General features: G+C 39.4%; 1 protein-coding gene across 8 annotated transcripts in view; it reads right to left on the reverse strand.

Moving 5' to 3' along the window:
• Positions 1-1,169: 1,169 nt before the first annotated feature.
• Positions 1,170-27,872, reverse strand: part of LOC144721594 (actin-binding LIM protein 1-like) — a 92,791-nt gene continuing 66,088 nt past the window's right edge. For 5 of the 8 annotated variants that reach the window (XM_078599350.1, XM_078599347.1, XM_078599353.1 and 2 more), the window contains 16 exons: positions 20,327-20,414; positions 20,118-20,176; positions 18,395-18,469; positions 17,446-17,619; positions 17,033-17,071; positions 15,647-15,773; positions 12,807-12,854; positions 11,921-12,067; positions 11,040-11,134; positions 10,479-10,629; positions 9,761-9,796; positions 9,064-9,116; positions 6,285-6,348; positions 6,099-6,106; positions 4,700-4,780; positions 1,170-3,900 (listed from right to left, as the gene is read on the reverse strand). In XM_078599350.1, the coding sequence (XP_078455476.1) occupies positions 3,787-3,900; positions 4,700-4,780; positions 6,099-6,106; positions 6,285-6,348; positions 9,064-9,116; positions 9,761-9,796; positions 10,479-10,629; positions 11,040-11,134; positions 11,921-12,067; positions 12,807-12,854; positions 15,647-15,773; positions 17,033-17,071; positions 17,446-17,619; positions 18,395-18,469; positions 20,118-20,176; positions 20,327-20,414 (1,359 nt within the window). In that variant the 3' untranslated portion in view covers positions 1,170-3,786. The remainder of the gene's footprint in view (positions 3,901-4,699; positions 4,781-6,098; positions 6,107-6,284; positions 6,349-9,063; positions 9,117-9,760; positions 9,797-10,478; positions 10,630-11,039; positions 11,135-11,920; positions 12,068-12,806; positions 12,855-15,646; positions 15,774-17,032; positions 17,072-17,445; positions 17,620-18,394; positions 18,470-20,117; positions 20,177-20,326; positions 20,415-27,872) is intronic. The other 3 variants (XM_078599351.1, XM_078599348.1, XM_078599349.1) reach the window with 2 other exon arrangements.

The raw sequence follows: 27,872 nt of genomic DNA on the forward strand, positions 1-27,872 counted from the left end.
ATTGTGCCAAGCTTTCAACTACTCCAGTTCCAAAATAATTTGCCAGGGAATTCTGTAAATCGTTTCTGCATTTTTAACAAAAAGCACACAATGTCGTTGCAGACTTTGAGGAAAAATGAACTGAATAGCACAAGGCCACTAACGTAATTGTTTGAAGGGAATAAAGTTGGTGGTGAAGACTCACAAAGGACTGGCAGCCAAAAGGAACACGCCCGGCCAGAGTTGGAACGATGAATCAGCTTGCGTGCAGATGGATTGTTGCATTGCGAAACTGTGCCAGATGGCGATGCTGGCTTTGGAAGGCCTTCATCCAGCAGTGGATAAATCATGGCCGATGATGAATGCAATTGCTCGTGGCTACATCATAACTATTTGGCAGATGACTTGGGGTAACCAGTTAATAGTAATGAATGAAACCATTCACGCTTTGAATTTCCACGAGGTCTGCCAATATAACACAATGTTTTCATGTCATTCAATGTATCATGTTCATAATCATAGCCCGACTCAAACAGTAGCTGTACTTTATTTTTTGTTCTTAAATAACCCATTGATATTTTTTTCCAAACATTTCTGGTACAGGTACTACTGTATTGGAAAAAAAAGAAAAATACTGTTTTAATGTTATCCAATATTTGCAACAAGGCATTGCGTTTCTAAGCCAGCCGCTCCAAACATGAAAACATACACCAAAAGCTCCGAAAACAGGTCTGCAGTGCCGACAGACGTGCAATTTGAAGCGATGCAAAAAACATTCTCCTTTTGAAGTATATTAAAGAAATGCTGGAAATTGCAGGTGAGCTGGGAGGTGGTTGCACAATTAAATTTGATGCAAGAGATAGAGCATTATCACAGAACACGCATTGGACACTTACGACAATTAGTGTGGGATAAACTCTAAAATTAATGAAAATATCAATGATTATTGAGACTATTAACATTTACATTTGACCAAATTCCGAAAAATGTTCACAACAAACTGTTTCATGCTGTGTTGAGCTTCAGGAATTTGAAACAATGAGAAAAACTTCCACAACTACATGGCTAGCCACTATACAGAAAAAAGAATGAAACAATAGGCACATCCAAAGCAGGTAAGCAAGCTGATATTACAGCCAAAGGGGTTTTGAATATACTTTACAATCAAACTGTTTGAGATGAACAAGATGAGCAGTCCAGAATCTTTATTGTTTATTCTACAAGCAATGGCACACACTTCGATAGGGACCGAAACAAAAAGGTGACGACACAGTTCTTAGGATGAGAATTAAGCTCGTGCATAGGGAAGAAGAATGCACCTTTGATAGGCTGACAGGGGTCAAGCCAGTTTCCACAATGACACACAAGTCTTGCTGCATGGCAAACGTTGGAGCAAAAGCCATTCTAAGCGAGGGCTACTGAAAGCAAAATCTGCTGTAGCAAATGGCCACTTCTGTACACCAATACACGTAAAGCACTGCAGCACCTCGGCGCTGCTACAGGTTCCTGAACGTACGGTCCCTGTGGCTCAACGTTAGTGCCAATTCCGCGCACAGGCAATGCAAGCTAAACACTGGGATTAAAATGAACGACACACGGTCTTTACGTTTAAGCATATACGCTTCCTATCTTACCATCCTGTCGTTTTACTATTACTGTACTGTGTAAGCATTTTTTTGTTTTTATTAATGCATTTTAAATGTGCACTATTACTCTGCCATATTAGCAAAGAATATGTGATATGCATCATAACTACTTTGGCAAACATTTAAATGCCCTTGTTTTTAGCAAGAAACTAAATTTCTAGATAATATATTATCATAATAATTATGCATACAGTATTCCTAAGAAATTAGAACTTCATTAGGGGTAATACATTCTTATTTCATAAAATGTCACAAATGGTTAATCTTTGTTAAAAATACATTGGCTAATAACTGTCTTAAAAAAGAGAAAACAAGTTAATGGTGGTGATTTGTGAGGCATTTTTTTGTCCTATAACAGCAAAGCAGGCACAGAAAGCATTATCACTACGACATATCGCACTCCACGATATACCAAATGAAACATCGGGCTTTAAAATAAGTATGGTTGTGTATGGTGATGTTAAGTAACTATTGACTTTCACTATGAAACAGAGCAAGTTCTCGTCATTTTGTGCTTAATAAAATACAATTTGTACATTTCAAAACTCTAAAAAGCTACTGAAAAAGTGAGCACAAAATACATTAAAATTTGTTCAGTGGAAATGTGTTTTTTGGTAAATTTAGATTTTTAAAAAGGAAAATATTGAATTTTAATATAGACATTCCCTTAGAAATTGATTGTTTCATAATGAAAAGTCAATATCATTTCTTTTTAAAATATATTATTTCTGTTGCCAAAAAGTTGGTACAATATTAAACGCATGACCAACTGTGTCAAAATATGATTGTCATTAACATAATTATTAACAAAGTAAAATGGAGAAATAATAATGTATTTATCACAATCTCGTAACTACAGTAGAATAATTCCAAGAGTTAAAATTAAAAGGAGACAATTATAAATAATCTTTACCAATACTTTCAACCACACAAATTCATTTTATTTGATGAGCATGAATAAAGAAAGTTGAAGCTAGAAGTGACAATCTTACATTTAGTTGGCTCTTTGCAGACTGCTTGTGTATTGTATTCTGTACAGTTTCCAGTGTAACTTTAGACTCGTCAAATGTCGTGGTTAAATTCTGCTTCACATGATAATATTAAGGTGTACACGTTTAAATAAGGGTATGTTAATTGTGGGTGTTTTTATGATGTAATAAGATATGCTACACTAAGCACTTAGTCCAAATACTGAAGTGTAGCTTTGTGAAATACATCAAAGCTGACTACAGGCTGCTTATTGTGGCAAGTCAGGCTACATTAATGAAAGCCAGAACATGATTAAATTTATATATGTAACATCAACTTCATATAACACATCATATAGTCACTCATCGGTATAAGTGTATGCTAAGTTTTCATCCCTAAAGATCACATGTTGAGTCTATTCTATGCTTACAAAATAAAACAGAAGCTAGATCTGCTTAAAACTGCAGCAAAGCATTTAGCTGTTGTAGCTCGTTAGTCTAACGGACAGCAGGTGACAACACCATCTCTAGACAGCAGCTAAAGGCAAACAGGTCATCATTACTACACCTATAGGTGTCGTGTGAATATTCGCCGTCGCCGCTATGAACTGCTAAGTGTCCTGGTAAAGCTTCAATTGCAGCACTATCACAGTGAGATGCCTTGGCAATGTGAGTGAGCGTTGTGGCAATATTACAGAATGCTTAACCTTTGTATAACATAGTCATACACTGAACACCTTCTACATTATTCCTTACAGCCGAATGCACTCGCATCGATCCACTGTGTGTACTCCTTGAACATGTATATGGGAGTACATCCCTTCAGTAACTGCATCTTTTCATGTAAGTCGTGGAAGCATATTATAGTATTTAACATCACACAAATTGCTTCCTCGACTGTAAATGTGTGCAGTTGCTACATACGATTCCTAAATATCTCTATGTCTTTCATGCAATTATCATTTTACCAAATAACAAGTCACTTGGTCTAAATCCAAAGTCGTCCTATGTGTGTGTTGTAATTATCTATGTACTATTTTATCCTTTATATGTAGTCTCATCATAGTGTTTGGCTATTTTTTTTAGCAATGTGCAGCATGGAGTGTCATCCCTGGTGATTAAATAAATTTATGACCACCGCGCCAAAAGCTATTACTTGTGACCGATTCTGCTTCCTCGAAGACTCTGCTGTGTTAGAACAGACGGGCCTTTTTCTTGAGGTCATTCTTCTTCCAGAGGGCCAGGCGATCAAACTCCTGGATGGTCATCCCAAAGATGTTGTCAAACTCTTCTGGGGACAGGTGGCGCTATAAAGAGAACATAAAAAATAATGGAAACACGTCTGTGTCACATTTTTTAAGATTAATGAACAATATTCATCTTCTTCTAAATAGTGACAGGAATGTGATAGATGGTAGTGGGCTGAGGAAGCCTTCTTCCAGCACTGGATTGACTATGACTGATTATGATGAAAGGGAGATGATTAAAATATTGTGAGAAAAAAAAATGCTTATTTTCATAAATCATAACCTTTAGTCAAATTAATGTACTGATCGTCCTATGAACCGCTCAATGTAAATATTCCATAATTGTTTTTATTAGAAAGAACAAACATGATTGAACTTAATACTCTGAGGGGAAGCTTCTATCTTTTACCTTTTTTAAAGTATTCAGATTGAACATCATAAAATGCATATTTTTTCCTTAAAAACCGCTTGAATCCAAAATATCTCAAAAACAATAAAAAATAGAACAATGGTTCTCACTTTATGCTGTTTAAAGCTCTATCAAACAAAAAAACACAATCTTATATTTTGAACGGTTTCTGAATGTTTTTGTGGCACTTAAAATTTAGATTTGGGGGCTTTAAAATGAACAATCTCCCATTTTCAGATTGTCTCCTGTAGTTTGTGTCCTAACAGCTACCTAGTACCAAATTTCAGCTTTCTACCCTGTCAGGAAATACCCGAGAGGTTTTTGAGACACAGATTAAGGTCTCTATTTATACAGATATATTACACAAACACACACCATTTCATGAACAATTGCACCATCTTTCCTGTTTGCCGGAGTACTGCACTTTCCAGAGAAAATATGTAGTATTACCTCTAGGCGGGCACGATCCACATCTCTGGGTAGCTTGGAGCGCACTCTGTTGGTCACGAGGAGTGCCTCATATGGATACACCTATGGTAGAACGTTTATTATGTGAGTCATCAACATCCACCGGAGCTCTGATAATATGAATTCAGCACATTCACACTGCATATCACCCATGTTTTTCCATGATTGTTTTTGAAAGTTAACCAAAACATGCTCAATAATTAAAGGCACACTTGTACATTTCCTCATCTATTCCACATCATGAAAATTGAATACTGACTTTTACGAAATTGTTAAGAACTTCAAACACTCATTCCTTAAATGATTAAAGTAATACATGTAACACTCCCACTAACAGGCAACTACCGACCACCAAGCCAATAAATAAATAAATAGCAAGAAGATGCATTCATTGGTGTAAAGTTACCATAAATGTTGAGATTAGTAACCAAGGATTTTTTAAAACTGAAATGAATAAATATTCTGTGCAATACTGGAGTGCAAAAAAATATACAATCACTTTTTTTTATTTAGCAAAACTGTATTATTAATAACCAATGAACCCACACCCAACAAATAGCATAGCTTGGTCATCTGAGCACATTACAATACTTTACACCAATGAGGGAGGGTGCGCAATACAGATGCTGCGCCTACCTTGTGCGCTAACAGAGAAGGCATGGAAACACCTTTCTCCATTCTGGGCACATGCATGACACCAGCATGCACTGGCTACAGGAAGACAAGACAAAGCCACGTGCAGCAGGGGAGCAGAGCAGCAGTCGAGCAGACACAACAAATGACAACAATTATTATAATTATGGCTGTAGCTAGCTTTGAGTACACCATCTTGCTCTGCCGAGTGATCACACAGAAGTGACGCCAACATCAGATTATAATCCAATTTGTCATGACAGTTTAGACATGACATTAATATTTTGGACCCAAGTGAACTTGGGATTCTAGATACAGCCATGAAAAGAAAAGGTCAAAAATATTCTCCCATGAAATGCAAAGGCCATGCATGAATATTGCATTCTGCAATGCCTTAAGGATTGGTGAACCTGAGCCAGGTTTCCAAACCAAATATATGTTCATTTGCAAAATCATAAATAGAATGCCAAAGAAACGGAAAGCATTGAAAGGTCTTTTCCACTTAACATTATCCCATGGAATGCTGTTAGGCAATGATAATTATTGCCACTGGTGTTTTAAAATTAAGTTTTTTTGCACACACTTGCATGCTATAGAAAGCATGCCCACTGCATATAGCTCCATGGGTTCACCTTAAGTGAACAGACCAAAAGAAACATATTTAGGAAAAGCTGTGAAAGGAACATGTCAGAAGAGAAAATGCAGCGATGATGCATTCTAACTGAATGACATTAAACGATAATCTTACCTTATATTCTGTAGTTGAACAACATGGAAAAAAACAAAACAAAATATGTAATGTTACATTATACATTCACATGTGGGGAATGCACAACTAAATAATAAATAACAGAACATTAACAAAGGTTTGGGTTATGAAACTTCATTTTATCCACAATTGCATAAAAATATACAAAAGAAGACACATGCTTGCCTCTGGTTCCCCAGCTGTCACTAAAGTTGTTGGATCCATACTGAGTGAAGTCCATTGACTGATGCTGCAAAAACACAAAAAAACTAAAATTAAGAAATTACATGACACACTGCATTACTAAACAATGCATTGTATCCGAGAAGAGACAAGGAATAAGGCAAGAATGGTACCCGTCTGACGGCAGCTAAAAAGTTAACTTGGATGATGAGGACATAAATTAAGGAGAGGAAACCCCCATCGGAAGAAAGGTGATCAAAGCCCAAGAGGAAAGTCTAGAAGAAGGCGGTGGTTCGAAGTGGTGAGCCATGATGAAGGAAACCAATGGAGCTATGCACTTTTAAATCCAGATTGAAAACGAATTTCTTTAGAGTTGCGTTTTGTGTTTAGTTGTTGTCCTTTCCCCGCACCTCTGATTAGCACAGTTGACTTCGTACAATGCGAAAGTTCAACATAAATCTTGACTTAAAGCTTTCGTGACTGCAGGAATTAATATTCTTTGGGTCTTTCGGTAAAGTCACGTAGATAGGTTCAAAGAAAAAAAAAATCTATGAGGTTTTGATCGCAACACAAGCCTTCATCATCTCCCTGATGACGAACGCTTGTGTCGCGATCGAATCGTCATAGTTTTTTGTTATTTTCTTTGAACCTATCTACGTGACTTTACCGAAAGACCCAATCGAATACAAGTTCAGCATACATATAGACATAAATGACTCTGCAGTGGATGTGGAGATGGCCCAGGACAGGAATGAGTGGAGAAGGGCAACTTTAAGAGAGACTTCTCATCAGGGGGGAATAACTGAAATAGCAAACGCTTAAGTGTCCGTATTACATTTCTAAGGGATTAAATTGTTATACTCTCTATTGGTAAATGAACTGCGCATTATTTCAATACTTTACCTGTCCAAACTCAAAGTAGTTGAGTGCAGCTAGGCCTGACGAGCCAAACCCAAGCGAGATGCGATAGCAGCAGGACATGCACGTGACAACCAATTACAACACCAAGTACGTTTAACAGAGTGGGCATGCACAAATAACAGCATCAAGATAGCCTTGAAATAAGTCTTAAAACAGACATTGTAATTCATAATATAGGTTTTTGGGTCAGATCGCGTTATCTAACAGGACCCTGCGGGGTGGGCTGGTAGGAACGAATAACCAAAGAATATAAACATAATGTATTATTACACTTGTTTAGCCAGAAAAGCCCCACTGAGTCTAAAGGTTTTTGTAGGGTCCTGCCAAGTGTTTGCAGTAGGGGGCGATGTTGCTACACCGAATCGGACGATACGAAGGGAGAGTGAGGCCTAGTTCTAGGCTTTAGGCCTAGCTGTAGGCGTTAGGCCGCTGTGAGTTAATTTGTAATTGAAATGTTTTAATTATTCATGTAAAAGCTTTAAATGTAAATGTTTCTATTTAAAAACATCAGGGAATGTAACATTGTAAAACATTAACTCCCTTTCACACACGCGGGGGTACGATACGAAGGGAGAGGTTGAGGCCTAGTTCTAGGCTTTAGGCCTAGCTGTAGGCTTTAGGCCGCCGTGAGTTAATTTAAAAATTAAATGTTTTTATTATTTAAGTAAAAGCTTTAAATTTAAATGTTTCTATTTAAAAGCATCAGGGAATGTAACATTGTTAAACATTAACTCCCTTGCACACACGCGGTGGTACGATACGAAGGGAGAGTGATAGACGTACTTCGAGGCTTTAGGCCTAGCTGTAGGCTTTAGGGCGCTGTGAGTTATTTTTTTATTTCAAAGTTTTAATTAAAAGCTATCTCAGGGAATTATAAGGGAATGTTACACTTGTTTAGCCAGGAAAGCCTCACTGAGTCTAAAGGTTTTTGTAGGGTCATGGCAAGTGTTTTCAGTAGGGAGCGATGTTGCTACACGTAATCGGACATCGGACGGACGGACGGACGATATAATTTTTTACTTTCAAAGTTTTAATTAAAAGCTATCTCAGGGAATTATAAGGGAATGTTACATGTGTTTAGCCAGGAAAGCCTCATTAATTTAAATGTTTTAATTAAAAGCTATCTGAGGGAATTATAAAGGAATGTTACACTTGTTTAGCCAGGAAAGCCTCACTGAGTCTAAAGGTTTTTGTAGGGTCATGCCAAGTGTTTGCAGTAGGGGGCGATGTTGCTACACGGACGGACGGACGGTCGGACGGACGGACGAAATAATCTATTGGTGGCTGGTCCACTTCGTTCCTACCAGTATAAATGTGTCGTAACCCTCCACCACCCGACATGGCCAAACAGTAAAAAATGTGTCACGTTTTTCAAAGGACAAAATAATTCACTTCTTTTTTTTTTAAATGCTGTTGATTCTCTCTACAGCACACCAGTGGGCTAAAGAAGTGAATTATTTTGTCCTTTGAAAAACGTGACACATTTTTACTGTTTGGCCGTGTCGGGTGGTGGAGGGTTACGACACATTTATAAATAACGCGATCTGACCCAAAAACCTAGATTATGAATAATATCCAAGACCATTTTACACGCTTTTTAAAATATATAACTGCACCTGAAATGAAAATTCCTCATCACTAAGGATGCTTTAATTTCTTAAAGTAAAAAAATGGTGGAAACAACAGCATTGTTATCTTGTCTAACAAAGAAACATTTTGCATTACATAGGCAGCACCTACTACTACTACCACCTCCTACAAATGCTCTCATTACTCATGACAGGAAGCATCAGGGGGGAAACGTAGGAAAAAGTAAAAAAGGCACAGATGAACGCGAGGCCTCCCGAGCTGTTGTCCTTACCCTCTGAATTCCGTTTGTGCCGTAGCCCGGAAGGGATGCGGTCTTGGAGGGGTCTACAGTGGGCACATAGGCGAGGAAGCAGACAACATGATGAGGGGAAGGATAGTGGGGACAAATGCAGGGGGGTTCAAAGCCTCCAATGCTGTGCCCTTGGCACTGAGCTGTGGGGGTCCTCAGTGGAATGGACTTTTCCAAAAGCCTTTAAATATTTTCAGGTATTCTCCAGTACTTTAAACAACAACAAAACGAAATTTATTTACTGTGTCGGTTTTCGTGGTTAGGCTGCAAAGCTCTCTGATGTGCTTTTTGGATTATTCGGTACGATGTCTTACGTTTCATTCCACGTGCCGCATACTTCTAGAAATTCTGGGACATAATGTTGAACTGCAGTACAAGCCAAAAAACTATTTGGAGAGCTTAACAATATTTTATGTTCCAGAGACATCCCACCTTTCATTGGGAAAAAGGACTGCTGAAGATGTGCTCAGTCAGGTCATTTCCAAGGGCACATGTTGCTCAATGCGCTACTCTGCCACAAGAGGGCAATCACTAAAAGCACAAACGCGTAATTGTGAATCCCGCCCTAGTTGGGACTAACTCAACAGGTACAAAATAAACACCCGTGTGTGTGTTTCTTTTCATGAGCTGTTAAGCAACGCATCTATGATCTACACAACTACATGTGCTGTGAACCTACCAGCTTCCCCAGAAGGCTGCACTGTCCGTGTGGGTGCTTACAAAACAGTTCCAACACAGAGAATACATTTGAGTTTCACACACATTACAGGTGACCAACAGAGAAAACCTCGGACAACTGCGACAATGATGGAAAATTTGTTTTAAGAAAAAAAACCATTAAGTAGATGTAAACCAGACTTTATAAGTGTACGTACATTCATACATACAAGGAATTATGTTACACACCATATTTTTTTTGTCCTACAGCATGTGTGCTGTGGCCAGTTAAAGAGTGTATAAATGTAACAAAACTAATTTCAGGCACACCAACAACATTACATATTATTTACAGAACTGTTAAAACAATTAAACGGTATTAGATGTAGCACAGCTTATATATGGGAAAAACATGAAAATAGTTGTATGTATACTGCTCGTTTGCAAGGAGTGACACCTGGGATGAACAAAAATCAGGACGATTTCATGGGAAGACAAGTATCTCTCAAGACCGGAAGAGGCAATAACTACACAAATACATTATCGAGCGGTGTATTATTATGCAACCGACAAAAAACTAAGAAATGTTAATGACCTGGGGACAGATTTTCCTCAAAATAGAGGATGATCCTGGGGAAAACAGGACTGGTGGCAACCATATTCTTCACACGCATTTTACTTTCCCTAACAGCATCGCGGCTAAGAAGAGACGATTATTGATTACAGTTCGTCAAACTCACAGGCATTGAGGGAGGTGTCGTGGCGCTTGCCGAGAGGTGACAGCCTGCTGCCGGCAGTGGGACTGCGCGATACCAACAAGCCGTCCTGTATATCAACTCCCTGGCCCTCCTTATCTTCCTTCAGAATCAGCTTGCCTAAGCCTGACTGCACCTGAAACACACACCGACACAATACACTTCAAAGCTTTACCCTTGACGCTGACACGTGAAGGTGAAACATGCGAGTTGACGAGTAGACTAGACAGGAGGGCAACTTCATTATAGATTTGAAGTTTTCGTGACTGCAGGGATCCATACTCTTTGGTTCTTTCGATAAAGTCACGTAGGTATAAAATATAACTACAGCAAGAAAATGTTTAGCTGAAGCTAAAAAAAATTATTGCTGTAGTTTTCACACCTGATGATGATTGCTATTGTTGCAATCAAAACGTCGTGATTTAATTTATATTTTATACCAACGTGACTTTACCGAAAGAACCAAAGAGTATAGGAGGGCAACAGCAAAGTTGTTATTGGCCTCTGGGCGAGATTTTGTCAAGGCACCGAAAGTGACAAGGTTACCTTGCCCAGCTCCTGCCCTTGTAGCTGCTTTCGCTTCTGTTTCTCTTCATCGTCCATGCTGGGCAAGGAAGGGGATTTCTTTCTCCATTCTGAACCTTTGCACACATTCAGAAACAAAGATACTCCACTTAGCCTTATAGATTATACGGGCAAGGGGTGATAGCAAGCATCTATTAATGCCGGAATGACCTTTACCAAACACCACCCGGACCACCATTCTCTCCCCAGTGCTAATGCTTTCACAATCCACCAAGTACTCAATTAAGACCGAGTCGACCTAGGGGAGGCCCAAGACAAGTCCTAATACTACTTGCCACTGACATTGTTCATGGCCAGGAATCGAACCCAAGTTACCAAGTTGTGTAGCTCTGTGTTAACTTCTGCACCACTCTGCTAACACTCTGCAATAACTCCCCCCTCATCTTCCTCCCTTTGCCCTGCCACCCCCACATAAGCACGTGCACACAGACAGTTTCTGTTAATCTTCCACGAGTGTCTCTTTGATGTTATGCTAGTATCAGTGATGCATGGAGAAGCTGGTTTGGTTTATGGCTCATGTGCAGTACGATGTACATTGTGTAACCATACGTGAAAATGTACAGACTTGTGTTGGCACGCACCTGCCATACTGTGCTCAGAGTTACCACCTCTGACGTACAAAAAAACGGGACAGCCATGAGAATAAGAACATCTCACAATATCTGAAGAGTGGAGAACTACAAGTAAATGGACTATGATAAAACTGACAAAACCAGGTATAGTTAATGTCCAAAGAAACCTTACAAATCTCCCAGACCAACTGCCTAAAAAAAAAAAAAGAGGACGATGATGGGAAAACCAGGACAGGAGGCGACGCTGATAGGTGCTGCGGGTGTACGTACCAAGGGAGGCGGTGGATGGTGGACACGGCCAGTGCTCGCTCTCAATTTTGGCAGGGACCTCAGGATCGGGGGCCTGCGCTGCCGGGAACTTGGCCGACTGTATAATTTCCTCGCTTGTCTTACGCTTTGCAGCCATCGCAGCTGGATCTGTGTGATTTGGGGAGAAAAAAATCTCAAGCTCAGAAAATGCACGCTTTAGTGCGCTGGTCACGCATTTGGATATATTATTGTGACTATTACAAGCATGACTCTAAAATAAAGCACCGTTTGATCTTCATGCACTTTTATGCCAAATAAGTCAATCATATCTGTGAATGGATATGTTGCTAATAATCTTATGATGCATTTTATTATCATTAATTAAATACAGCAGATTTTATATGTAAAAAACTACAAGAAAATGAGCATAACAAATGTAACTGTATTAAATGGCGTGGATAATAGAACTACGCATTTTTATAAAATGAGGAAACCAAAAACTTTAAGAGTTGTTTAATATTTTTAAAAAATCAGTATTATTAGGAGCAACCCATACTTACTTTGAAAAATGATGATCAGAGAGGTTAGCAGCCAGTTAATTGTTTAGAATTATGTGAGACAACACAAACAAAAACAAAAAGAAAGTAGAAAGTCAAAATAAAAAGTGAAATGCAACCCGAAAGCAATCATATTTTACACACACACACACAGTGCAACAACCAATACCTGGTATTAAAATGAAATCAACTCATGATATCTCAGCAAAAACATTCCGACAATATAGACCATGCAATTATTAAACAGTTTATTTGAGTAAGACAATTTGGAAAGATTGGTAAATTTTCATTAAAAAAAACACACTACCATCAACCATCATTATTCAATGTCGAACAGGTTAAAGCTTTACCGTGTTGTTTGTAGATTGGAGGCTTTTTGTAGATATTAAGTGAAGCATCTGTGAAGATAAATCAATTACGTTTAATAAAGTACACCAAGCATTGCTCTTGGAAGGGCGAGTAATAAATACAATTTCCAACTGAAATAATAATAAATAGTATTTATATTTGCACACAATCAGAAAAGCTAAACAAATTTGCAAACACAATCAATATGTTTTAACGTCGTTGTACATTGCATTGATGTACAGTTATTGTTGGAAAACTCACTCAACAATAGAATTTATACGAAATTGAAAGCTAAAACTTATTCAATTGAATGAATTATCTAAAGAGAAAACATGCAACAAACCACAAGACCAGAGCGACATCAATGGATGTAATGTGTTGCAAGAAGTGTTCTTTCATTTACACTGGACTGCGATTCCAATATTATAAAAGTGCACAAGAAACATCACAAAACACTATTAAAATGGAAGTTATAACACAAATGGAACAAGCCGTCGTCAGTTGTGGTTGGGGTCGAGTTTTTATGAATCTGATGACAGACATCTGGATAACATGGTGCTCGCAGATTCATATTTATTAGCCCTTTTTGACTTGATCCAAAAGCAACTCTTTAAGCCTTTGGTCATTTGCAGAAATGAAAAGACAGATGCACATGTGCTTGGCGGCGATGAATGGAACCCTGAAGTTTGAACACAGAGATGACTCTCTCTCTCTCTCTCTTTCCCCCCCCCCCCATCAGGCCCTGCAGTAGTTGGCCCTACCTGGAACGTGAAAGTGTTTGGGAGCCTGAGACAGTGTCGGAGTTTGGGGCCGGCTTTCGGACCAGAAGGGGAATGGTGAATTCCGCCCACTCATTGAGTCTGGCCCTTCGGCATCGACAGCACAGGAAGCAAATGAGAAGGTAAAGGGGGGGAAAAAAATCGCCAACGCAACGGAAATCAAACAATAACGGAGTCAAGTTTTGAAAAAGGAGGGAGAGGAAAAAAGCATGCAAATAATGTCAAAGGCCGCTGCAAGATGTTAGTTAAGCAGAAACGAATTCAGAGAAAGGGGGTCTCTTCTCCAGTTGCTCATTTCCAGTGTTCCAAAAGATCACAGAAGTGCTATTAACGAGGGGTTGTTTTTTTGTGAAAGTTTTTTTTTTGCGTTCCCTAGTGCTTATCAACAGCGCAGCACTGCTCATTTCAGTCTAATCTATTCAATAAACAATCCAGCCAAGTGACAATGTTTCAGGTTGGAAATTGAAACAGGGTGTTTGTGTTGAGGGTATAATGAGGAAAGAGACTACGTACGGTGCAATAACTCACCTCAAGAAAGAGCAAAACAAATCTTTTAAAAAATGTTAAATAGTAATGAGGCTAAATTTGGATTTGATCATGTATTTTGTTATTTATATTTGTATTGTTTAAAATATTTCAAGATTAAAACTTGATATTGGTATATACAAATTGGCCTCAAATGAGTCCATAAAAATAATATAATTGTTGAATAATCTAAAACAAGCGAATTGAAGATCGTTAACACAACGTGTCAGGCATTGAACAGTTAAGTAAACTCATGCGGGATATATCTGCACAGGGATAAAGCTGGGCACTCATGCTTTTCGTTTAAATGGCAGGCGTGTGGCCAAGTGTTTGTTTACAACTTGTGTGCAGACACCCTAAAAAGGGTAGCACATGCATTGCATTACACAGACTGCAAATGCCATTCGAAAAGCAACTGCATTGTACTGCATTTGCTTCCCCTTCCATCACGCCTAGAGTTTAGTATAAATACACATCGCCACTGCAAGTGTGTGTGCAAAACTGAAATTACACCGAAAGCTCAGACACAGCAAAACTTTCAATTAGAGCCACTCGGGGGGATGAGTTGAACATTGCGTGCGGGGGTGGGGGGGGGCAACCAATGCCAGAAACCTCCTCCCCTTACCTTTGATATTGGGCACATAGTTGTGTTTGTTGGGGGAAACGGGGCGGCTATTGATGGTGGTGGTGGAGTCAGTGTTGCTACTAACAGTACGTGACTGTGAGCGAGGCACACCGGATGACAGCGACTCTGCAAGCGATGACCATGCGTGTGCACGGGACAAGAAAGAGATAAGCATGATTCTGCGGTCTTTATTTAAATTGCTTTGCTAAATATAAAGCAGAAGAGTCGAAATATGCAAAGCATCTTTTTCATGATTTTAAATCCTCTTTTATAGCGAAACAAAGGCTGGAAATTACTTATTGAGAGGCTTAAAATGACTTATGAAGAAGCTGGAAATGACTCAAATTAGAAATAACCCTTGATTTCCCTTGGTAAATGTGAGGCACAATGTGTTTTTAGTTATTAGGATGGGGTATTACAGTACAATGTGATTTATAAATCAACCAATGCTTCACATACATCATCTAAAATTGACATGCTGAGCACAATGTAAGTGGTTATGCTTTCGTAAGTACCCAAAAATAAATATATGTGTGGGGGGGGAGGGGGTGATATATTTTTTTAACAAACAAAAAAAATCACAAGCTGCATCGGGTTCATTGCTGGAAACCAAAAAAACTGAGCGGCTTAAGGCGGTGGTGGGCACTCGTGGCAGCAGCTGGCAGTGACGTCGTATGGGATTAGACGACAGTTGCACAATCCCCCCCCCCCCCCTGTTGAGGGGAGGGCGAGGACACCACCTACGTAACCACTGCTACGAAAACTTCACTTTGTGGAAGGGTGGGGGGGGTCCGGGGGGGGGGGGGTCCGGGGGGGAGGCTGGCAGCTCAGCACACAGAGTCTCTGCTGGAGCTGAGGAGGGAAACAAGAGTCGGGCAAAGCACGCCTTGGCGAGAGAGACCGCGAGGCTCACCTGGGCGGTGGAAGTGCTGCGGGGAGCGTGCGGTGGGCGGCACGTAGTTGTGGCGGGCAAAGTGGGAGGCGTTGCCCGAGCTCTGGCTCAGGCGGCGCTCGCCGCGCTCCCTCCCGTCCTGGTAGCTCTGCAAGGACACAACGCGGTTCGTAATGCGTGAGCTTAACCTACGGGGAAAACATCAACAAATGTACACGCGTGATTGTAAACGGACACAAACATTTATTTGGACTGCATTACAATTTTGAAATTGATACAATATGTTCAGAGAAAACTAAGTATATTTTAGTTGTTTAAGCAGCGGTGGTTTATTGCACTGCGCTATGCACCCAGCGACCCGAGTTTGAGTCCTGGCCACGGTTAACAAGTAGCAGTGATGTCCGAATCGGCCTTGGGTGCTCTACCTTCACCAAGCCACAATGACTCGCGGAGTGAAGTATCGTCCAATAAGTTCATGACCGAAAGGCATGGGGAGGCAATCATTCAGAAGTGGGTTGACAAAGGGCTGTGCACTGTGATTAGCAATTTTAATTAAAAAAATATTTACGGCATTTGCATTTACGCCGACACATTCACTAGTCAATTGTGTTATTTTACATGTACACATTAATCTTCAACCCAATAAATGTCAGGCTGCCAATACGTGAGAATTGGCTCTCATTAGTCAGCGGGCATCATAATCTATGCCCCTATTATTTAAACCAATAAAAATAAGCTTGAAAACAAATGCATATATTGTACTGTACATGAAATATACACTCGCTTACTATACCATATATGCACTATGTATGTAAATATGAAGATTACATACAATGACACACACAACAACCCTTGGCCAAAATGGATGACAAACATGTATATTGTGTATACTTAAGGTATAAATAAGAGCTACCAGCATTCCAGCCAGTACTTTTTAAAAAATGCACAAATACAAAAACGACACACAGTTAGGTTTAGAAACCATACAATTATACAACAGCACCAAATAACATGTTGCATCATGTGATAAAGTAACCAGCAAACACAAATGTATGTATCTATGAACATACCGACACATACAATTGATATTTGTACACGCACAGCCCTTTGTTAATGCATTTTTGGATGAGGGCCTACCCATGCGGTGGAGGTTGTGGGGGGTTATTTGATCATAAAGGTGGGAGCACAGAAGTACAACACTAGATTTTGTTGCACTGCTTTCCACCATGTATTCCCATAGCAGCCTATAACAACCTGTCTGTGCATGGTGGTCACCCATTCAAGCAGTCCAGGCTCAATCCAGCCTAGAATCTGATTTGGTCATAGGCAATTGATATTTAGGCTGGCCAAAACTGTAGGTGGTACAATTCTGTTTTTTTTTATTTAACATGTTTAAACCCCCTTTACCTCATAAGACGGGGTCGGAGAGATGGTCCGTGGGGAGAGCTGGCAGCAGTGACACAGAGAACACGTGTGTTAGACCAAAGCAGAACGGCAAAAATTAGTGAGGTGGTGCAGTTATATCTGCAAGCCATTGTACACCCACCAGCCACACTCCAAAGTCGGGTTAGTGCAACGCTGAACACATTTTTTTTTCCCCGAGTCATGAGTTCTGCACAACATTTGGGTTTGGCCAGTGCAGCAACTGTGGCTCATTTTGGCATTTGCAAAACTCCAACAAGTACTGCTGCAGCGTGGCCTGCGGTCGAGCAGTGTTTTCATTCAACAGAGGCGTGCACAAAGCAACAGCCGCAGGTCACATTATAAATCAGCCAATGCTTTCTCTTATATATTTTGTAGCTCCGTTTCCTAAATCATACCTCCCCAACGCTCTGCCGTTCGCTAAGGCTGTAGCGTTCCTGGCGCTCATCCAGGCCGTAGCTAAAGTACGGCTCGTACGTAATCATGTCCGGGCGCTCGATCTCATAAATGGCTTTGACTTTGGGGATGGCGGCCAGGTTCCTGTAATCCAGAATCTCATTGTCCACTTTGGCCTAAAGTAGGGGAAGAGGGAAGGAGGGGGCGGGGGGGAGATCAAAGGGAAGACGAGGAGGGAATTGTAAAAGACCAGGAAAGGGTTCGGAACATTGGGTATAGGGGAGGGGATCAGGATGAAACAGGGGAAAATTAAGGAACAAGGCGCTACAACATTCTAGCAAAGAGACTTAGCTAATACCATCAGTGCAACATTCTGTAAACTGCATTGTGTGAGTATACTATTTTTATACACTACTCCAACATTTTCAATAATTATTATTATAGCATAAATGGTCACACACAATGCAGAAGTCAGACATTTTTAACTACTAGGATTGCCACCTCTGATATATTAAGAAAAAAACCCGGGACATATCATGGTGAGAAGAACGTCACAATACTGGAAGAGAGGATGATCGCATGTCAATCAGAATCAGAATATTTATTTATACTGAGAAACCCGATGAGCTATAAAGCGCTTATTCACAGATGTCCAGAAGGGGCGGTCAGAACATTACAACAACAAACAATACAAAAACATCAAAGGCATCAATCTTGAGCGGCGTATTGTTAAGCAAATTACTCCAAGCAACCATTTGAATGTCTTGGGAAGGACTTGCAGATTTCCCAGGACAACTAACTCAACTAAAGGACGATCCTGGGAAAACCAGGACAGGTGGCAACCCTATCGAGTACCGGCATTGCACTGCTCAAAGCATTTTCTACAAAGGGACCTAACGCCCCAGGCCAACGTTAAAGCTGCCACAGCAACAGGGGCCATCTGGGACTCACATATATGGTGTGCCCAGGAGAGCCGAGGCTGGAGCCTGGTCGCGAGGAGATGCTCTCCGATGAGGACCGGGTAGGCTGTTGGGGGGACACACAGCGAGAAGTGATTGCATTACACGGAGCCGCGTGCCATCATCATTCTTTTATGAGCTGCACAAAAGTGAATGGAATGATCACTGAATGGAAATATAACATTTAACAAAAATCTAATGCCACATGGGCATACATCACAAGGAGAAAAAGACTGATAAAAAACAAAAAACCGTGTATAGATATTACGTTGTTAAAGAGATATTCTTCAAAGATAATTCTATTGGTAACAGTTGTGGTGATATCCATTGTAAACAGCGTAATGAAATGCATCGCTTGAAGATTAAACTGTTCTGCAGGTTTGCTTGATGCTAAGCTTGAAACCAACTTGTTTTACATCATAGTGCTGGTTCATGTGATCAGACAATATGAATTTTCTTTTTACAAAACCTTTGCTCTTATTGAGTACTCTTTAAAGCAATATTTTTTCACCATCATGTAATATGAATTCATAAAAGACTACATGGTATTATAAACAGCCATCACTTAAAATGTAAAAATATGTTATTGTTCCAAACCACAAACATAATTTTCCACTTAAACATAGTATAGCATTAATAAAACTCAGCTCTGAACAAAATACACCTTTATACAGATGTGTGAAGATATGTCTGTAAAAATACATGATATAACAGGACATTTAAAGTCCACTGATAGGATCACAAATACGAGAATCAATTGCTAAAAAGGTGAGTTTGTGTCTTAAATAAACCGGGAAACAACACAGTTAAATATGAACATATTCTCAAACACAAACTAATTCAGTCTTATAGCTGGATGACTTAGAATTTTAATGAACTTAAAAAACATGTCAAAATATGTGGCTCAAATTAATTGCATTTTCAAGTGATGTATACGTGTGAGTAAGAACCATCCTCGCCATGTTAGAAACATTGTGATATACAGGTCAAATGTTTGTCTGGAGTGAACGCATTTTTTTTATCATAAAGGTATTAATGTGCGCAATGAACTCGCAACACGTTCAGAATCGTATAAGTTGTTAACGTGATATGTTGCGTAAATACCATCGTTAAAAAAATATCATACGGTAGCCAACATTAGAAAAATAATGAAGTTCAAGCTTGTCACCCACAGAGGGCGGACGAGACCAAGTCAGAATGAGCCTTGGAGAGAAAAAAAAACATATCCAGTAGGTGTCGCGTGTCTTGCTTGTCAAGCCAAGAGATGGGTGAGTTAAGACGTGAGGAATGGGGCGAGTGAAGGAAATTAGCAGTGAAATAACCCACGCATTAAGGCCCAGCCGGACAGCGTGGAAGCAGACAAACCTTTGGGCTGAAGCGCCAGCGAGGCTGGGGAGAGAGCTTCTACAGGCAGAAGGTACATGGCATCAGAGACAGCCAGACAGTAGGGCAGATTGGGTGTCAGAAGTCCTTTGCGATGTTGTGGGCGTTTGCATTCAAATTGTCACCGATGACTATATTCTGCAGATGTTGCCACTGTTGAGCTGTATGACCTCATGGATTGTGAGATACTATATTGAGCCCTGTAATTTACCGCGTAATTTGCACGTTTTAATGAAATGTGACACAGGTGGGATTTTGTCATTGAGGCACACTGCTCACAACGCGACCACAACGGTTCATGACCACACGGTTGGTAAAAGAAAATGTATTACCTTTTGTTTCTCCTCCGCCCTTTCTGCCCGCTTACACTCCGGGTGCCAGATGGAAGAGCCTTACATACAACACAATAAATAATGTCAACGTTTTCCACCAACACAAAACAACCCCCTTATTCGTACCATCAGCACCATTCCAAAGAGAACATGCCCACATTGCGGGAGAATCGTGTCCGCCACTCAACGCCGAGAGGGATCGGGCTCACCTTGCATGAACATCTCTTCCCCCTCGGAGAACATCTGCTTGCACCTGACGCATCGTGCGCAGCTCGGGTGGTAGTGTTTCTCCCCTGCCTGCGTGGACAAGCGGAGAGAGAGGGAGAGACGGAGCGTGACGTCAGCCACGTCACCCGTGTGTTAGGTCACTGACGGCCGTCAACCCAACTGGTCCTGAAAATGCAGAGTCAAAAAAACCACACACTCACACGCCACACGGACATTTTTCACATAAACAAACGAGCCGTGATTTATTAGAGATGGTACAAGAAATAAGCCCAGTGTAATGTAAATGAGTACAAATGTAGTTCCGGGTTTAGGGTTGTAAAAATATCACACGGTATGATGAAAATACATGTAACACTAAATCCAGTCAGACGAGTTCAACCGGGTGAGCTATTCTTTAACAACGATGAGCAAAGCAGTCATTACAGGGTGTACTTTATTATGATAATAAAGGGTGTGTTATTTCGGTTATATAAAAATAACTGCTGGAGAAAATACTTGTTATTGTAGACGTTAGAAATCGTATATCATTATTGTTGCTTGGATAAATGTAAAACTATTCACCGAAAACAACGACAATATTTCACTCGAACACAAAATGCCAAGGAATCATTTTCTACAGGTCACGCCGAGAGGTTTAATACCAACTGTACTTGCAGTACCGACCATGAAAGGAGCTATCGCATCAGGATGTAAACTGTGAAAAACATGCTGAACATCACAGTGATCAAATAATATCATCTGTCCTGTGGCAAATACATAGAGTCGGAAAAATCACGTTCTCCAAATACATTCATCAGGTACAAATTCATGTTGTGCAGAACCCCATTACATTTCTAAAGAATAACACGACTCAAATAGTCTCAACACAACAAAAATAAGACGCAGCAAAATGTGCCTGCATTATTCTTAATGAGAAGCAGCGCACTCCACTCTGCAGGTCTCTGCTTGTTTACAACCAAGCCACACATCTATCGGTTGTGGCTTGCCTCGAGAGCCACACTGCAAATGGCCGATTCATTTCTGAGACGTGCGATGTGCCAGAAGACACGACGTGTCGTCTGCCAGAGCCCTCTGTGTGTTCTCGCAGATAGAAACACACGTGTGTCTGAAAGGATTGGTGGGGGTTGCGGGCCATGTGAGTGGGGCATTTGCGCGCTGGGTCTGCAATCATGTTGTTTTAATCGATGTCCTTGTTGCAGGACAAGCAGCAAGCACTGTGCAATGGGCCATCCTCCTTTATATGTGTACCAATAAAGGGAACACGAGCGCGGCCTGTGCAAGAGTACCATTCTCACACTTCCCACACAGTGACAAAAAAAACCAAGCGTTTGATCTATTTTAAAATACGGTTTTGCATTATAAACATGCCAGTAAAACAAATCCAGAAACTCATTAAATATTGATTGAACGCTGACTCAAGTTATTTTTTGCTAAGTAGCATAGATACAAATGAGAATTACCTACTAAGGAGGGGACAGTCCAAAATGGATTTGATTAGTTTGTTTAAATATAGTCTAAAAGAAAGCACGTGAGATCATGCAAATGAAAAACACCTCACTTATTAAATAAATATGTCAATATAGTTTCAATAAATCTGGGATAAAGCGTGTGTGAGGTTTCATGAGATAATGTAAGATAACAAAAAATTGTATTTAACACTTTCAAGACATTTACTCAATCGCTGGAGTCCCACCCTTGAGAGGCCAACCAACTCACCGGCAGCACCACACCTGAGTGGTAAAACACCTCAGAGAGCGTAAGCCTGCTGCTCTTCAAGAGTCAGCTAAAAATTACAGGTAGCTATGAAGACAATTATTTGACAAAACTGTAATACGTTATCAATAAATAATTATGTTACAATTATAACAATGTTTTGCAAAACACTTATGAATGGAATTGGTCAATCAGTCCAATGCAGGACATGAAAATGAGCCTTGTGATTCTTCAATGAGAATGTATGTTGAACATCTTTCGCACCATATGTAGTCAACTGTGCTAATTGGAGGTGCGGATACAGCATTGCTATCATTAGTGTATTGTGGTATGCACAATTTGCAAATTAAAAAATGTTCAACACACCGAGGTAAAATTGATATTTAGTTTGAAAAACATTGCTGTAAAATAAACATATAATAATAGCGTAAAGTGATTACTTCTCAAGGACAAGAGCATCATTATCACAGGAATGAGGCTAGCAGTGCTGTTGTGATTGTGAAAGGTGCTACTGTAACATGGAGATAATCTCTCAACAATTTTTTGCTTTGCTGTTTCATTGGGTTTTTTTCCCCTTTCTACCAGTAAAAAATACCATACTATCTGTTCATTGTAGGAAGTCTACAATGAGAGACATTTTTCACTGCAGTGCTTTGATAAAGAAAAGTTTGGTAATACAAAACGATTCGTGACCAAGGTCGCTCGAGAAAATGAGACTATCTGGGTCCTCTTGAAATCTCACATGGTTATACCAAATAAACGTCAGACTCGATATATTAATATAATTTTGCATTGGTACAATTCATGTAAGGTAAATCGTAGTTGTACGGTAAGTCATAGGTATATGGTCCTGGCACGGTAATGAGACACCAATGATATTCTTTTTAAATGTATACATAGAGCATTCTATGTTTTGGCAATAATATCAAGCGCAATAATGTGAAGCACATCAATGCATAAATACATGAATGATTGCAACCTTTACTTATAGGGCCTGCATTTAGTAATTCTATCCCATGACTGATGCTTTAAAGCCTGCATTGTTTTTGCACTCACACCATGGAAGCAAATTTATGGCCCAATAAATAATGTCAGGAGCATGCATCAACACACATCCACTGAGGTTTTATAGCGTGAATCATGGGGCACCCAATAGCCAATACGAGTGCTGATTAAAATTCTAAACCGGTCCTCTTATAAATGTGCATCAAAGTGGGATGGCATTATTCTCCATTCACATATACAAATCCCATGTTCTTTTGTTTTAAATATATTGTATTCGTACTTGTTTTAACATATCACCAAGATTATATGCAAAAATGTCTAAACCAAGAAATTGGTTGAACAAATTTGAATAGAAGAATGGGCATTCCAGTGTGAAATGTGTTGCCAAGCCCAAGTGGTATTGTTCTCCCATGCATGGGAGGCCATGGGTTCACGTCTGCCTCCTGCCCAGGAAGATTACAATATAAATTAAACAGTGTTGGGGGGGGGGAATGTGTCCAACAGAGCATTTGCTGTGTGGCCATAAAAATCTAGATGGACAGGGCATGGTGGTCTTGAAGAATTTCCCTTTTATTAAAATTACAGAAGGTAACGACCTCGGTGTCTGTTAACGGTGCAGTGAGTATTTGACCTTAATTACTGGCACAAGTTAGAGCATATTGAGTATGTGCGGATGAAGATAGGTGGAAGACATATTTGCCACAAGAAACTCAACTCGTGAAGACCATTCATTCCTCTATTTTAACCATGTTCATTTAAAGCTTGACAACCTAAAATATAGTTTTTCTTGATATCGAATAAATGCAACACACCAAATTACAGAACAGAATTTCCACATCAATGAAGATACTAATCTGTACTTAAAAAAAAATAACACGTAGCAGTGTGAACCCACCTGTAAATGTTTATGAATAAGCAACATTACGTGCATTGAGTTGAATTTCCTAAATATATTACAAAGAATAGAATTTGAAAACTATCATGCACTAGCTAAGATCTGTTGTCGGTACATTGACAAAGCAACAAAATAAATGATTATATCATAACCAGCTAGAAAACAAGAATTCTACAGCAATTTTAATACACAATATTATGTTGACATAACATTCAAATTAATCCACTTTCCATTTGATTTCCAGAATTGTATGTTCACATTTATTTTCATTTTCAGCCAAATAACCCCACTATATTTACACTGTGCTTACTTGAGTCTGTGCAAAAGTCTCCGAACATATCTATATGTCAATGTTGCAAGTGCCCTCCTACCACAGTCCATCAGAGACACTTGCCTTGATGTTTGGCTTGACGTTTTTAAAAAGACGTTCACAGCACATAAGCATCTACTCGCTGTAAGTGTGCTGGTTATGCTCATTCAAATAACGCACTCTTGCGGTATAAAGTGAGGTCAGCAAAGCATGTGCCCAGCTGGGAATGTTTAACATGTTCAAAACACTGTTGTAATTCTGTGCGTATCGTAAACACATAAGCATAATTATACCTTGAAGGGCCAAATTAATTCATTCATATCATACACTGTACATTCACGTCATTATTTTCAAGGTCTCTCTAATCAGATTGAAAATGTTTGGTCTGCAAATAAATGCTATATTCCTGGTTTTTTTTTAGTACAAACCTTTTAACATGACATAAATGACGATTGTACTGAACATGCCACACCAAGCAAAGCAAAAATAAACATGTGCAATGTCCACAAATGCATTGTACTCTTCCCATAGCACACACGAGGCAAGCTGTAGCTATTTAAAACACAGTACAGTATTATCATATCATATGTATAAACTCGACGGTGAAATTAAAATAGATATCAAGATGCACAACATAATTTACATATACAACCGCATTTTTTCTGTTATCATAATATATGCTAGATTGTTCACGCGTTTCTCATAAATGCAAATGTGCAATTAGATTAAAAGCCAGGAAAGCAACCACTGATGTATTGGAAAACGACTGAATGATCCCCCACCATGCACAGCCAGAGATAAGGAGCTATATTAAAACCTCACCTCTTTCCTTTCCTCTCCACAGTCCTCTGTGACATTAGAATTCTGACTGTCCTCTTCCTTCGCATTTTTAAAGACAGGAGTCATGAAACGAGATAATTTCTGACAGGCGAATATGAACGAGAGGTGGCTCTGTGGTTAACAGCGTCGGGTAGATGAGTATTCCATGCACGAAAGGGGGAAAGGAGAGGTTTGCGACCGACGGAGGGGTTTTATCTCCATACGGAATGCTCAGTGCCGTTGCGGATGTGATGGCGCGTGTGTGGGTGGTGGTGTGCTGGTGTGGGTGTTTGCCTGTGTGCGAGCAGAAACTAATGAGACAGTGGCTCAGTCGATTTGCTGTACGGGAGAGGGGGGTGAACGTGCAACGTCCACCGAACCAAATAAAAGCACATCGTCCATTTGCAAATTGTGGACGCGTGTATTTTCAGGTGAGGTTGTAATGTGCAAGTTGAACACTTTGCACTCAAAACACGTTGTGAATAAGGTAATGTTTTTTTTTCTTCCAAGTTAACATCAATGACAAAATGAATGCGGTGCATTTTATTTTTCTTTGCAAATATTTTCATGTATTGTAACAGTGCTTCTTTGTTACTCTTTCCCCCAGAAATGTCCAAAAAATTTGAAGACAGGTCACAACTTTCATTATTATTAAACCAGTAATGTGTGTATTTAAGAATGCTTTACACAGCTATGAATTGCGACTGCGTAGATTTACCACTGCCAAACATTGGAAATGATGCTGAACACAACGGTATAACCTGAAGATGCATCACAGAGCTATACCAGCTATAGATTACTAGCTAAGACGAACAAAATATTAAAATAAAAGGAGCATCTGCATGTAGAGATGAATCGTAATATGGATCGGTAATGAAAGACAACTGTGACCGACATTGCACTCACACACGAGTCAGTGGCTCATTAAAATATGCCTGTTATTCAGCTCCTCTTCCAACATGAAATGTGGATATCCATTATTGTGTTAATGAAGTTGTATACCGGTGTAAATATGAATATTTAGACATGATATGCACGTTAATGTATCTGTAGTTGTTCACGTGAAATTTAAATATCACTAAGATACGAGGTTTTTTTACAATGTAAAATCCCCTATATATAATAATTTGGCATAAAAAAACAATATAGCTTTTAAATAACCAGAACCATACATACAAAATGCAATTCATTTTAAACCATTTCCAAAATTGTTGTTATCCTGTTTAAAAGCATCTATTAAATCACAGGTTAATTTAAATATTCCGAAGATAAATGTTGCACATGGTACACATAATTTCTTAGAATAACATATAAATACCGTTATATAGCCTTGATAAAAGGACTACAGTATATGTAAAATGCAAATTATCCAAAACCATTTGCAAAAATGTTGTTGAGGGTGTTTAAAGACATGCATGGAATGACAGCTGCATCATAAAAATATGTCAATTGACATAAAATCCCCTGGAGTCCGTAACCCTTAGCAGCTGACCCTTGGGGGGCCTTGCTTGGGTATTCCTCTCACTCGACCAATTTCCAAAGAGCATTCATCCTGCCTATGCCAATCTCCGAATGTTGTAAAAGCCCACACTTTAATAATGTGCAATCATTCACGGTTCCTTTAAAAATGAATTTCTCATTGGGAAATTTGCCAACCCGGTTTCGAGGCAAAATTAATTATTGCCTGGAAAATATACACGCCTGTGTGTTGCTTATGTGCCACAATGTAACACTGTTTTTATACCAGATTAGCAAAAGATTGGAGGCAAAATTGTTGTACCTGAAAATGTTTCTAGTTTTATCTGCACTGTGGCAGTCTACGTGTTAAATAACGTGCAATCAACTTTATGTGTCTAATATTACGGCGCTGCTTAAATGTTTTTGTTATTTTTCTTTGCGGTTTAAAAACAATTATTTGAAATTCATGATTGTTCTCCACCCATTAGCCATGCAGTGTATCAAAATACACCACCCAGACGTCTCGCTTATCACGGGTCCTATAAACTTAAAAAAAACTTTTTTTTTTACAGCTGATGAAATTCCAACAATACATTATGTAACTAAATGCTTGAAAATGTCAAAAATGTCCAACAAACTGGGCCAATCTTGCAACAACACAGCTGGAAACGGTAAAAGTAAGCTGGGCAACAAATATATTATCAGCCATGGTCAATCCACTGCTGGATGAATGCCCTCTTCACATCACACCGTCACCATCCCACAATGTGCTGAGATGCCAAAATTCATCTACACATTAACACATTCTGTTTTCCAAAAGCACTCCACTCCATCCTGTTCGTATTCGCCTCTTTTGTTTATAATTTTGATCCCAATCCACCTTAAATAACTGCCAAAAGGTACAAGTATTCTACTGTTTCTAGTTGCTGCAAAAAATATCTTCTGTAAAGAAGGAAGTTTAGAGACTTACACAACATGTTTAGCTGAAGCAAGAAAGAAACACGTGTTCCTGTGGGATTTACGCAAGGCTAGAGAACAGGGAAGCTCGAGCATGCCATTCTAATGTTGTCACTGAGAGTCAATTCAGTTGCCACAATATGCCAAGATCTGTTATTTTTATTACATTACAACAACCCGCAGTGACCAGTGTATTAAAGTATGGTCTAGCAACCCTCATGAGAGATACAGAATTTATAATCAGAATATTTATTTATAGTTACAACATTAATACAAAAACGATAGGAGTGCAAGGTATAGAAAAGGTAAGCAAGAACTAAAGTTGAATTTTGATTTAAAGCTTTCGTTTAATATTTGTATTATTTTATTA

The sequence above is a fragment of the Lampetra planeri genome, chromosome 12, assembly GCF_965212315.1.
Source record: "Lampetra planeri chromosome 12, kcLamPlan1.2.h2, whole genome shotgun sequence".
Classification (NCBI taxonomy): Eukaryota; Metazoa; Chordata; class Hyperoartia; order Petromyzontiformes; family Petromyzontidae; genus Lampetra; species Lampetra planeri.